Here is a 14,453-nt window from a genome sequence, read left to right as displayed (position 1 = left end):
TAAACATCTATTTTTTGTTCTTTTAAATATGCCTTCACTTTTTAAAAAGTAGTAGGTGTGCGCCCCCCCCCCCCACTCTTTCCCACACTCATACGGAAGTACAATAAGGAAGCCTGACAGCCCTCTGTAAATCTATCTCAGTTATTCAGGAGGGATGAGCATCACTAGCTTTCTGAGATGAAGTGGGAAACTACAACAAAGGGACAAAACCCAAGCATGCAAACCAAAGAAACAGTTGAAACTACAAAGGAAGAGAAGATGGGACTAAGACAACATCTGGGAGAAATGTACCACATAGAAGCCAGCTCAAATCTGGCCCCAGCCAGATCATGCTAAACTAGACTAGCAGACTCAGGTCTGTTCTGCTGTCACCACCCACCTACAGAGAAGTGTCTAGTTTTTCAAGGGGCTTCCAGACTGGCTTCCAAAGTGGTGGCACTAGTTCATGCTCCCATCAGCAGCATAAGCATTCTCCTCATGACCACAGCCAGGCCAGCACCTGCTACTGTTTGCATCCTTGATGACTGCCATCCTGACTGGGCTAAGATGCAATCTTAAAGTAGTTTATGTGCATTTCCCTTTCAGCTAAGGACGTGGAATACTTAAAAATAAAAACAAAACAAAAAAGCAGCCATGGTCCACTCTAGAGGAGGGGCATACGTGTCCAACACTATACGCTCAGCCCCACGTCCACGACTCAACAGGTTTCAGGCCGAGTACTGTTTACTGAACCCACACAGCATCAAGTCACCTCCACCATAAATAAGACTTTGCCACTACCCACTTAAGAGGGAACACTGTGGAAGAGGAGGCAGACAAAGAGCAGAAAGACAGGGAGATGGGCTAGGAACTGCCATTTTGGAAGCATGACATGATCAAGGCAAAATCATGAACACGCTACAGCTATGTGTGCTGGTCCTGGGCCCACAAGAGAAAGACCCTGTGACAACTGGCTATGGATGGGTTGGAGCCCTGACACTACTGCACACCAACTGGAAACTGATTCTGGGAGCTGGGGAGGCAGTGCCCCGCTGTGTCCCCACTGGTGGGCCTTCCAAGCTCTGAAGCTTAGTTCCAAACCCAACATCTTGCATATTCTATAGGGCACAAAACAAAACAGGAACTAGCAAACACGGGCACAAGAGCCGCAGGAAGGGGCTACGGGGAGACAGAGAGGGTCTGGGAAAAAGAGTAACCAGAACACAACACACACGTACGCAATTGTTAAATAACAAGAGAAATGAATGCCTGTAACCCAGAAAAAGTCTTAAAAAGACAACGTTATTACTGAAGTTGTCTTAATTGGCAAGTGTTAGGGAGAATGATACTTTTTTAGGCCTAAAGTGCTAAATAAAATAAAAAAAATTTTAACTATGATTGACTAGTATAATCTTGACTCAGGAGCTCTGCTTCTAGGGTTACAGAACCCAAAGGTTCCTTGCAATAAAATATTTGCTGCCCAGCTGTGGAGAATTTTTCTTTTTAATTTTTCAAAATTGACCTGAAATAGAAAACCTCCCCCGACTAATGAACATCATTATTCACCTCCCCCCAAATAATTTACTGTCTTTTGCCAGGATATTTCCTGACAAAGTTGCCTAAGCATTCATAGACTTAAGACAGCAAATTCCTTGATATAAATTTTAGCAATTCTGAGTATACTATAACTTTAAAAGGCCTGTCTGCTGTATTCTTTACTACTGACACTGCAATTTTATCCCCCAGAATGAGTCAAGCTGGCCAGCCCGTCACTGCCTCTCCTGCCCGATGCTGTTCAGGGACACTATCACCTGTGTCTGCGCTATTACCGACAGACACAGAGGTCAAAAGCAAAGAACATCTTTCCTTCCAGAAGCAGGAAAGTTATACTGCAGAGACCAGTGTGGAAAAAGGTATTTACCATAGGTGCAAATCATTTTGCTTGCCTCTCTGAAGAGAAGAATTCCATTAGGAGAGGACACATCAAAATTCAAACGCTGAGACCTAAGAAATATAGGAAAAATTACACTATTTCTACAGATAAAGAAACTAAATATCAGCATGTCTAGCAATTTCATTTATAAGAATTTCATTCAGCACTAATTATTCTTTAAAGAGACACTAAATAAACAATAATTTCTCCACTGCTTGTTGAATAGATGGTTCATTTTTTTAATTTATCAAAATAATATCCTGAAATTTTATATCACAGATTTTTCTACCCCTTCTACTCTCACACAAAGTGACTAATAGATAGTTAGTTAAAAACAGTAATAGTTGCACACATTTCATGTTCCACAGTGTGAGTTTTTAGCCTCCTCCTGACCTCATTGGCTCTGGTATGCCATGCAACTATGCTTTTAAGATACACTGGAATGTCTTTAGTCAGTGTTGCAACAACACTAAACAGACTGCGGCTTTTCAAAATTAGTGTAATATTAAGTACAAAAATAACTCTCATTAGAAAAATGCAAATATATAATTCATACTAGATTCTAGAGAAATGTATACATAGCATATCATGAAATATAAATTTTTATATGGCAATTATTATGTTTTTTATGCTATGCAAAATTATTTGCTATGGCAGACACAAAATGCTTTATAACACAGAACACTATTTTTCCTTCAGTATTAAATGATATTTTATGTCTAATTAACAATATTTAACGATAAATAATCCACATTTTTAATATTGAATACAAAGCCCATATTTTCTGAATACTTACAAAGTACTAGTGAGAAAACTAAAGAAACCAAAAATCAAAAAATAAAACCTCTAGAGCTCACACACACACAAAAAAAATAGGTTTCTTTCACGAATCTTTTTCCACCTTTCACTTAAGAGTAAAAAATTGGAATTATTGCTGCGAACAACTCAACAACAGGTTTAAAGCTGAGCTGCAGCCCATGTTGCCTCTCTGACTGGCTATCTCCTTCAACATGCTGTCTGTAGAGAGGCACTGATGAAAAGGGTGGCAAAGCGACAAATTATTGGTGCTAGGCCACATCCACAATGACACGTTTTAAGGAGGCTAACACAAGCAGATTGCTGTAGTTCCTCCAAACTCTCAGCTGAATCTTTGTTAACAGCTACAGGCAGAACATCCGAATTCTTGCTGCTCCTCACAAGTCCTAAGGTCTGAGGAGCACAGTGGTTGCAGCACATGCACCCAGCACAGGACACTCTGCATTACAGCTCCTGGACAAAGTGAACAGCCCAGAGACTCAGTTTCCTTCCTTATAAAATGAAACCTCTCAACTTAGAAGATCTTCCTCATTTAAAATTTTACAGAATTGTAGCTAAGCAGAAAAATAGTTAAAAATAACTGCTCTTTCCCGCCATTTTGTCACTTTGAATATTTTAAATAATAGTGGTTATAGTCATTCAACCTTATCATTTCCAGAAGTTTCTGTCTATGAAGTATACTACTCATTCCTCCTCCTCCTCAGCCTCACATAGCTACAGTAGACTGTAACTTTCTTCCTTTCAAAGCTCATATCTATTGTTTTCACTGATTGCTGCCCTGTGCCGTTGCTATGCTATGACAATACACAGCAGGCAGATGCAAGCTCTGTGGACGGTGCACAGCTGCTTACCTGTTTTGCATCAGCTCTGCTAAGAGTTTTAAGATTGGAGTAGTACATTCTGGCTCTCCATACCATCGCTCAATAGCTCTCTGAAGAACTGGGAGATATGTCGGGTACCTTTTATAATGTGTTAAAGAACTTAAGGGTGAAGAACTTGGACCTAGCTCAGTGGCAGACCACCTACCTGCCTCGCATGCACAAGTCCTCGGTACCATCCCCCAAATAAGAACAAAACACATGCTGCTGAAAAATAATGGCATTTTTATGCAAGCAAGCCAACAAAATATTCATATTTCTTCTGTTTGGTGTATAATGGCAACTGTATAAATTACTCTTTTTTAACTGTATAGCTATATTTTTGGGGTAGCTACAAAGTTAACTCTTGTATTCCTGGTATTAGGTATAAATTAAAGCTATACTTTTAAATATCATGTAAGTAGTATGGTTAAAGAATTATGCTTAATGTTATAGGGGCAAAATAAATTTAGCTAAAGAGAAATAAAAATATATTTAAGTCATTATTATTGGGGCTTCTGAGTAGTATACCAAGAAGACTTTTATTATGAAAAAAAAAAAAACAAAAAACAAAAAACAAAAATCAAAACACAAAAGCGTAGAGGAACAGTAAATATTTCAGATCTACCCCAGCTTCAAGATCACTTACATTTGTCTTTTTTTTTTAAATTTAAGTTGTTGGCTTGTTTGCTTTGGTACCTCTGAAGCTCCAAGACACATTTGGGCTGTTAGTCTATTTAAGAGCTCTGGTCTCCTAGTAATGTACCATTTTTCTGGCATCAAATAATTTATTAGTCCTATATGATGGTACCAGCTCCAATCTGCTCAAGGCCACTGTTGCTAAGGGCAGTACAACACACAGGTAAGCATTCCCTCTTTCCTTTTTGAGACAAGGTCTACTATACAGCTCTGGCTGCCTTGGAATTTGTCAGGCAAACCAGATTGGACTTGAACTCACAGAGACCTACCTGCATTTACTGCTGCAGTGCAGAGATGAAAGGTGTGCACCACCATGTCTTGCCTGCAAACATCTTACTAATACAAGAGGTGCATACATCTGAGGAGCCCAAATGGGAACGCACGGTAGGAAAAGATGACTCACCTCTGCGGGCCCTTCAGCTCACACTGGGTCTCCTTGTAAATGGACACATAAATATAGGATTAAAGCCTCAAACTAAAACAGAAAGGCTTGACACTTTCTGTTTTGCTAGCCTCCAATCTCTTTCCAATGCACCTGCGTCTTTGTTTCAGATGAAAATGCTGAACTAGATCACCAGTTCTTTGTGTGTGTGTGTGTGTGTGTGTGTGTGTATGTATGTATGTATGTATGTGGTTTAAAAAAAAGATTTATTTATTTTATGTATACGAGTGCTGTATCAGCATGTACACCTGCAGGCCAGAAGAGGGCATCATATCACATTACAGAGAACCATCATGTGGTTGCTAGGAATTGAACTCAGGACCTCTGGAAGAACAGGCAGTACTCTTAACTGCTGAGCCATCTCTCTAGTCCCTTTCTATGTGGTTTGGACAAGAGCTCCATGTTGAAAAACTTCAACATAAATCCAGGCCCCGTACCCCAATAAAGGCATCAACCAACCAACCAACCAACCAACCAATCAAGGCATAAAGGCTGTTCTGCTTCGAACCCCTCCATTTCCACTCTATGTAGTTTGGCTTGTCCCAGCTCTCTGCAAATCATAGGATTCCAACAGTTGTGTCCATTTTTCTATATGCTGCTTCCTTCCACCTCATCCCTTCTTTCAATACCTAGCTCATGTTTCATGTCTCTGGGATGCTTTCTCTATTGTGAAATGGTGCCAATCTCTTTCTTACCCATAAACGCTCAGTGAGCACTGCTGAGCACTTCTCAGAGGGAGAAGCAGGGCTGGCTGTTAATGCTAGCTGCCTGTCGGTCAGCTTTGGAAGGGCGGGGATCCACGCTTCCATATATCTCCTTTCTAATGACCACATGTGCCTCATACTCCAAACAGCTGTCAATGACTCCTGAAAGCCTTTCCCATCACTTACACTGCTAGTGCACCTGGGTTGTGAGAGGCCTATGTAGGATTGTGCCATCCCTATGGCAGAACCTCTCTCCATTCCCAGCCCTGTGAGTGCAGAAACCAGAGTCTCCTATGCATAGGCTCAGTACAATGTAGATCTTAGCATTTGCTTCCATAAACCAGTAAACCTATGAAGTCGACAGAACCTATGTGTTACAAGTGTCTCATGACTGTTTTCTTGCCTGCGCTTGATGCTGAGCTTTAAGAAATCACTTCTGTAATAGAGAAAGCAAGCCCCCCAAGGCCCAAAGAGTGCTGTGCCCCTTCAAGAAGGAAGGGGGCAGTTCCCTATGAAGACAGCATGCGCAGGCTGTGTTCACGAAAACAGATTCCATAACAAGGATGTGCTAAAGTGCTCCTCAAAAGCACTGTTCCAAGAGTTCCAGAGCTACCAGTGACAAAACACTAGGAAAATCCCTGCCCGTATGCGATTTATATACTAATAAGAAAAGAAGTAAAGTAAAGGCACAGGCTAGAAAATACCACAAAGGAAAGAACAGAGAGTGAGGGCAGGAAGTGAGTGGATATGTTTAGGTGAAGAGTAAGCTGAGCAGAAATGATAAAAATTGATCTAGTGTTTGATCCTCAGAAACCACATGATGGAAAGAGTGGGTTCTTTTCTGATGCCTATGTATGAACTGTGATGCTGTGGTGTGTGTGTGTGTATGTGTGTGTATACACATACTTACATACATGAATATTAAAATAACCTAACTTGGCAGTTAACTTTACTTGAGCTGTCAGATAAGTCTACTGCTTTTCTTTTTTTTTCTTTCTTTTTCTTTTTTTCTTTTCTTTTCTTTTCGTTTTGTTTTTTTGAGTCAGGGTTTCTCTGTCTGTGTAGCCTTGGCTGTCCTGGACTCACTTTGTAGACCAGGCTGGCCTCGAACTCACAGGGATCTGCCTGCCTCTGCCTCTTGAGTGCTGGGATTAAACGAGTGCGCCACCACGCCCAACCCTGCTTTTCTTTAAGTACTAGGAAAGCTGTTATTGTTTAACAGACTATAGATACTACATACTATGAACTGTGTTAAGGACCAATCTAGAAATATAAGACATGTGTTGGTTTTTTTTTCCTTTGTGCTTAGGAGTCAAACTTCATCAGGGTGGCAGGCTGTTAAAGGGTGCTCCCAGTTCCAGAAAGAGCACAAACTCTAGGATCATCAGGGAATGGACACAAACCTCAAAATGTAAGAACACCAGTGGCCTAGCCACCCACCGTGCAAACTCCTCACCACAGCGTCTATACAGCATGCATGTGGTATTCACACTGGGACAGGACCAGGGGATATGAGGGGATGCTCTCTTCTCTGTGTGGAATGAGAGTAGTGACAATTCTAATATGCTTCTGACAGAGGTGACTGCCACAGAGAAAATGAGGGATTATTGGGAAGCGGAGCAGAGGTCTACTAAGCAGGGAGGTTAAAAGGGCTTCAGAGTGAGAGTGCCAGGCTCAGATTACAGAGTGAGAATCAAAACCCAAGTTTAATTTTCCAGTGGCCTTATGAGGACTACATATATATGGGCAAGAAGAGAAAAGGAGCCCTTAGGTACAAGAGGCACGGATCTAATTTCTTTCACCTGGATCTTCTCAATGGATAAGAAAGGTCCACATTAGAAAATGAAAAAACAAAGGCACTAATGGAGACATTAGCACACAGGATGCCAAATATGAGAAAGCGGCAGGCATCGGATTCGCATCCATCCATGTATCTTCCCAATTACCCATCCTGTGATTATTAGTAGTTTCAGTATTTTGCACCACAAAAAAAGTAATAAGGAGAAAAACCACAATTATCTCCTTCTTGGATTTAATAATTGAAAAAGTGATACACACACACACACAAAATTTTTTTAAAGTATGAAAGAAAATAAAAAGCGCCAGCAAGACGTCTCCCTGCTGCCTGATGACGTGAGTTCAGTACTGAGGACCCTTGTGGTGTAGGAAAGAACTAATTCCCACAGGCTGCCCTCTAATTTCCATGTGTGCTCCATGCCAGAGCACACATGTACACAAAATAAACAAAACGAACATAATTAGAAAAATAAAAAAAGACAAGAAAGCATTATACTACTTATGACAATATGAGGTTTTTTTTGTTAAAACTGTTAGGACTCAGGGCTTAGGGCTTAGGTGGTTCCAGGCTAGAAGGAGCCTGCCAGGTCAGAGGTCATCTTAAGGTGCTGCAAGAACATGCCAACACCCGGACACGACTGCAGGACACCTTCCATCTCTTCTGGCTGGTAATCCATCTTTCCAGTATAGTGTAACTTCTGGTTTCCTGGGAAACCGCTCTCACCTTGCCCAAAATACTAGTCAATTCTTCACAAATGTCCACATGTCCCTTTACATGTGTCTGCTGTAACACACGCACAATTAGTTGGTTAATAGGGGTGTCTTTTGAATGTTTACACAATTACAAGCATCTGAAGAACAGCAATTCTTGCGCATTAAACACACATTCTAAAGGCTGGCTAATCAGTAGCTGTTTCGGCTCTTCTCCAGTTTAACTTGTCTTCCATATACTGCCAGTTATTTTCTTGAGATATGCTTCTGATTACATTGAAAACTCAAAGACATCAAAGCTTATTCTACAGACGTCATACTGCCTATAGGACATGGATACACATGTTGGGAGTCTGAGAGTCAGTGGTGCCAGGCAGGCTGTTTCTAACCATGAAGTAAGCTGTGTCGTCTCTTAAAAAATATTTATTTATTTATTTAATGTACATGAGTGCTTTACCTTCATGTTCACCTGCATGCCATAAGAGGGCATCAGATCACATGATAGATGGTTGTGAGCTACCATACAGCTGCTGGGAATTGAACTGAGGACCTCTGGAAGAGCAGTTAGTGCTCTTAACTGCTGAGCTAGCTTTCCAGCCTGTAAGGTGTGTCTTAATGAAGCATCTTTATTATCTCCCCTACACTGATGATCACCTGAAACTGTTTCTTCCTATTTCCTCAGGGTCTGGTCTTTCTTCACCTGGCAAGACTCAAGTTGTCATGATCACCTCTACAGAGCCTTTCCTGACACCCACAGAAACGACAGAGCCTTGCTGTCTGTGTTCTTGTTATGGCACTCACAGCTTTCTGTGTTGTTTTAAGTCATTCATGCAGAGGACTGCTTTGAACTAAAAGTTCATTTGGGGTCTTAAGAACTGTGTCTCAGTAAACTATACTGCTCACAAACCCAAGCACACTGTGCCAAGGAAGCTTGCTCTGCTGAATAAGTAAGCAAATATGAGTTCTTTGTTAACTGCTTTAGGAAAAGAAGTGGCAGTGTTGAAGTAGTTATTCTGTACCGGACACACAGTAGGACCTTTATATATCCGTCACAACAGCCCTAATGAGGGAGCTATGAAAAAGGACTATTATCCCTGGATCAAGGAAGTAGAATGTGACTCTGAGACTCAAAATAAGTCCCAAGATCCACAGGTTGTAAAGTGGTAAAACCAAGGCTGGTGGTTAAGACTGTTTATTAGGGCTGGAGAGATGGCTCAGAGGTTAAGAACGCTGTCTGTTCTTCCAAAGGTACTGAGTTCAATTCCCAGCAACCACATGGTGGCTCACAACCATCTATTCTGAGATCTGGTGCCCTCTTCTGGCAGGCAGAGCACTGTATACGTAATAAATAAATAAATCTTAAAAAAAAAAAGACTGTTTATTAAAGAGCTCACACTCCTTTGCCTTTCTCACTGTCTTCTTTTGATTTTGTGTAATGTGCTTATGTTCACTAATAAACAATACTAACTACCTGTGTGAGTTCAATGGCCACATTGTGGAACTTAAGAGTGTGTAAAGTAATATTCACATTTGTTTATTTTTCACTTCCCCTCTGGACTTCTGACACCTTAACCTAAGTACACCTGGGAAATGATGTGCTTCAATGCCCTGCAAGATGAAGGGTTCTTACTGCTGTATTCTTATTATAGGGGCAAAGGTGTAAATGAATGATTTCTTGCTGTCTCAAGCCACAGAAAAATGATCAAGATGGTTGCTGTATAGTTTCAGACCATTTACTTTTAGAAGGACAGGGTGATGATAAGCAATGCAGTTTGTGTGGAAGTTAATGCAGTCAGCGTGCATAGAGATGCTTCTGAATTAAATAGCTAAACACTAAAATAGCATTTTATCAAACAATCACCATAAATAAAATGCATTTTGACTTTACGATGACATGTGCTCTTGCAGGAATGTTCTTCTGTAAGATAAGAATTGCATAACAAATTAAAGAACACACATCTATGTGGATAAAAGGCAAATAAACTTTCCCCAGCAGTAATGTGGGAATCATCACTGACGGTTTGACATATCAATATTTCAGTAAGAATAAATGACTTTCATATCCGTATTTTTTAAAAAAATCATACACTTATTCATTTTTGCATTACTTGAATACTTTGGAAAGAATCTGTACTTTATCACCTGAAACTGTTAAAAGTATTTCGAAATATTTTAATAAAGCTTTTTGAATGATCAAATAATGTAACTTTTAAACAAATTTTACTATTATTATAAATATTTGCTCTTCATCCTTTGCCCAAAGGAAAACTATAAATCTTGTCTCAACTGAATGAACACCATTTATCATATTCATTTTGTTGTCAATACAATTATGAAAAGCCTTTGGCCTTTTCCCAAGGAAGCTGATTTGCTCCTGAAACTCAATTATTATAAGCAAGGCCAGTAGCAAGCCACTGTGGTTGGCAATGCAGCACAGCTTGCTGCGTAACTGACACCTCGCCCTTCGCCCCTGACCCCAATAACTTCAACGTCTATGGTCAACTGGAGGAGAGACTAGTTTCTAGTTCAAAACAAAACACCAAGTCTCAAGATTTTCCCTTTCTGCCATCTACTGGACAAATGCTGAAATGGAAACCAGATTATATTTGTAGACACAGAAGGGAATTCCTGACCTTGACTCCTAATTACAACTGGTGAACAAGGAAAAAGCCTCTTATTGCTGGATAGGCTAGCTTTAGAGGCTAGTTTCAAGTGAGTAACCATTTTTTTTCTCCAAAAGTAGCTTATGATTTTCCAAATAAATGAAAAATTTTAACTTTGGAAGTAGGTGTTTAGAAAAATAAAATGGTCATATGTATCTGATTTATCCTTTGTAGACGAATTTAAGATTTTCTGTGATCACATTCTTAACTTTTATATACCCACTATATATATAAGGCATGTAGTTGATCCTTCAGGACTATGGAAAAAAACTTACTGTCTAATCTTTAAGAAAGTAAATATTAGGACGTAGGTTTCCATAGCAACTAAAAAACCATAAGTCAGTATTCTAAATAGTAGCATTTAAAATGTTTCATAATGTGTACTGTTCTCTCCAAAATATGTTCAGGTCTGTTATGTTTTGGGCCGCAACTATGGCAGTTGCTGAACACTGATATGATATATAAAGAAAGTTTAGATAAGAAAGGCTTAAATAAAACAAGCAAGAAATAATACCACTTAAATGTAAATGAAGTTGGGCATGGGAATCCCTATACTTCCGTGGCTGAGGCAGGAGGACCAGGAGATTAAGTCCGTCCATGGCTCTATGTCAAGTCTGAGGCCAAACTGGGCAAATGAGATACTGTTACAAGAAAGAAAGCCATAAAACAAAACAAGTCAATTTGCTTTAAAGTACATTTTCTTATGGGCTGCTGGTTTCAAATATAAAGAGCATGATGCTATCACACTTCGGTGGTTTGTATGAACAGTCATCTCCTGTTAGGATCACAGATGACTCAGAGTTCTATTAATATGTTAATAAATGTTTATGGCCACTGTGTCATAAGTGTCAGATAGCAGACAGAGTATGTCCTTATCTCAGTGTAAGCCAGGACACTGGGTTGTCTCCTTTGCTGGATGATGACATCAAGTTTCCAAGAAACAGAATGACTTGCTGAGGTTTACACAGTAACTGAAGAGCTGCAATTTCAAACCTAATCTGCCTCTTTTTATTCTTATGTGATGAGGCCGTTCTGTATAGGGATCCCTCCACCCCCAGTCTACACTATAGTTTAGTAATGGCAAATTCAAATTTTATAGCAAATGACAAATCCTGGCCATTTATCTCCCACCCGCCTTCATGAGCATTAATATCCTCAACATGATGACCAACTGTAGCCTAGTGAGGAAAATCTCAAAAGGATAAACTAACTGTGTTAACTGAGATAGAACAGAGACTTCAGATCTCAGAAAATACCACATGGTACAAATCACTGATCACCAGCACAGATATTAGCTACATGATGCCTGCAACCCCAGCATAAACAATCCTTTGAGGAAGTGATTTTCAAGTTGTCAATATTTAATGGTATCTTATCAAGAAAGTGACCTCTTTGCGCCGGGTCTCCAAACGCTGTGCTCAGTTATCTGCTCTGCTGCCACTGTGCTGTAATTTTTAGCTGATTACACATTAGTTCATTTAGCTTTGTTTCCTCTTCCCTACTGTGCCACACTATTAAACCAAAGAGAGGGGCCTGGCATCCCTCTGTGCACAGAGCTGGTATTGTCACAGTGTAATAAGGATACATCCAGTCAAACAGCATGGTGTAGCTGGTCTTTGTGTTCAGTGCAAAGGCAATCCCTCGAAGATCTCTTGCCAGCCCGATCAACATACGCTGTCAGTGGGAAAGAGACACTGTAATTGATTTTCACGTTAGTGCCGAGCAGATGGAGTAATAATCAGGCAATAATGACCACATATCTGATTCTGATTCATTAGCTAAAATGTCTCGTTTAGATCCTTTCCATAGAAAACCATAGACTCTTTAATAAACAGACCATCAATCTGCTGAGCAAGTCCACTTTGCTTCTTATAAATTGAGCTAAGTCTTAATTCTAAGAGCACAGAAACACTGGGATTCTTAATATATTTTGTATCCGAATACTGCCAAATTAGGGGGAAAAAAGGACCAGGATTCATAATTTCACAAGAGATAGATAGTCTGGATATTATTTAATAGCAAATCTCAACCAATTGGCTTGATAAAACCAACTCCACTATACAATTTAGTCTGCTCTAGAAACGCTCTGGCATTTAAAGATCCCCAAAGAAAAGTTGCAATAACTCCGGACAAGAAGAAACTGGCTAGGTGACCTACAGCATTATGATATAACCAGCACAGCAGCCATGTTGTTCAAGCTGGGGAACGATGCTAAGGGGGAAAAATTATTTATTTAATGTCACAAGACTCTGAAACTGAACTCTAGCTTTGTTTAATTCTTAAAGACAGGCAATCAATCAGTCCTGGTTTCCAAATCTATCACAGTGGTGAATTATAATTATGGTCATTCTACAGATGTACTATGATAGATACAATTGTTTGCAAAAATGCATATCAATAGTAATAGTAAAAAGACTAGTAAAAAAGAAAAATAGTAAACATGGTTCATAAATGTTTTTAGAAGGGAGGAGGGGGAAAACCAAACCAAACCCCCTTGACATAAATAAAAAAGATCTGACTCATACTCTGGACTCTTAATTAAGCTGTCCTTAGGATGATGCTTGGGAAGAGAGATAGAAAACCCAGGAACAGATGCTAGAATGTCAGAACAAAGAGCACAAATAAACATAATTGCCCAACGAGGAGGCATGATAGTTGAGATATGCAACTGTGATTTCTGAATATACTGTTTTAGAAGAAATGTTAAGCCAAAAAATGGTCTCGGGACCCTTTCAGATAGATTTTGGTAATAAATGAAAACCTGTTTAGTAAAAAGCCCGAGTAATCCAAGTAGGGAAAGAATTTTGACCATCTTTATTGTGGAGGACATTTCAAAGTAACAAATCATAGTTTGCAGTCAGACATGTTGCCCCTCCTACCTAAACAGTGGTGCGACATAACGCGGCGCTGTCTATGGACTACTCAATTTCTATGTCTAACGGTTTATACATGGCTCCCATCATCCCTAACTTCATTTCTGCTGCTTCAAATGACTCATTTAGTTTTATCCCATAACATCACCAGCTCTAGCTTTTCTACAATTACCAGGTCTCCTCATTCACATTAGCATTATTTTTTAAAATTGCTTATTATTCCAGTGTGTCCCCCCCCCCCACCGGCTAGGACAGGCCTTTTTTTTTTCAGCTTTCTTCCTTCCTTGTAGCCTCCAGAACAAAATCCACCATCTAAGCAGCATTTTCTCAACACTGGGATTCTGGCTGCTGTCTATGCCATAAGATGGATTCTACTTGGCTTTGCTATCTATTAAAGTACTTTTTAAAAATTCTATTTTTATTATGTACACTTGTATAGGCTACTCTTCAAGTGATTTTAAACTTCCATGTACATCAGATATCCACTATTCAATTCTAAATTAGTGATCAAGAACCATGAATTTCACTTCATGCCTCGTACAAAGGGCTTTTCATAAAATGCCATTATATGAAAGGTTAATTTTTATTTGATCAGAACTGTTCTTCCTTAAAGATACCAAGTTGATACAAATACTCTAAATTAGCAAATGTAGTCTTTTTAATACAGTAAAATGTGGCCATAAAATTATATTAGTGCTTTACTTTTGGAAAGTGTTACTTCAGAACAGTTAAAGTGTATACCAAGCATAAGTTTTATATTCACTCAAGCAATAAAGTGTAGTGTTAATGTAAGAAACAGATTCATTATATTAAAAAATAGCGTTCCTTTCAGGGCAGCACTGAATCTACACAGATACATAAGCAACGCTACAGGAGAATTTTCTCCGTACAGTACTAGACAGACAGCCTTAACCAGGAGTTCACACGAGCTGGCAAAGAACCCAGGATGTTGGGCAGGTCTAAACAATGATGGCTCTGA

The 14,453-nt window shown here is 39.6% G+C and overlaps 1 protein-coding gene across 3 annotated transcripts in view; it reads right to left on the bottom strand.

Moving 5' to 3' along the window:
• Positions 1–14,453, bottom strand: part of RANBP17 (RAN binding protein 17) — a 300,545-nt gene that overhangs the window by 61,119 nt on the left and 224,973 nt on the right. For all 3 annotated transcript variants that reach the window (XM_084764395.1, XM_084764396.1, XM_084764397.1), the window contains 3 exons: positions 12,187–12,275; positions 3,580–3,687; positions 1,901–1,983 (listed from right to left, as the gene is read on the bottom strand). In XM_084764395.1, the coding sequence (XP_084620521.1) occupies positions 1,901–1,983; positions 3,580–3,687; positions 12,187–12,275 (280 nt within the window). The remainder of the gene's footprint in view (positions 1–1,900; positions 1,984–3,579; positions 3,688–12,186; positions 12,276–14,453) is intronic.

This window comes from Acomys minous, assembly GCF_964271855.1.
Source record: "Acomys minous genome assembly, chromosome: 16".
In the NCBI taxonomy this organism is placed as follows: Eukaryota; Metazoa; Chordata; class Mammalia; order Rodentia; family Muridae; genus Acomys; species Acomys minous.
This window is presented reverse-complemented; position numbering and strand designations above follow the sequence as displayed.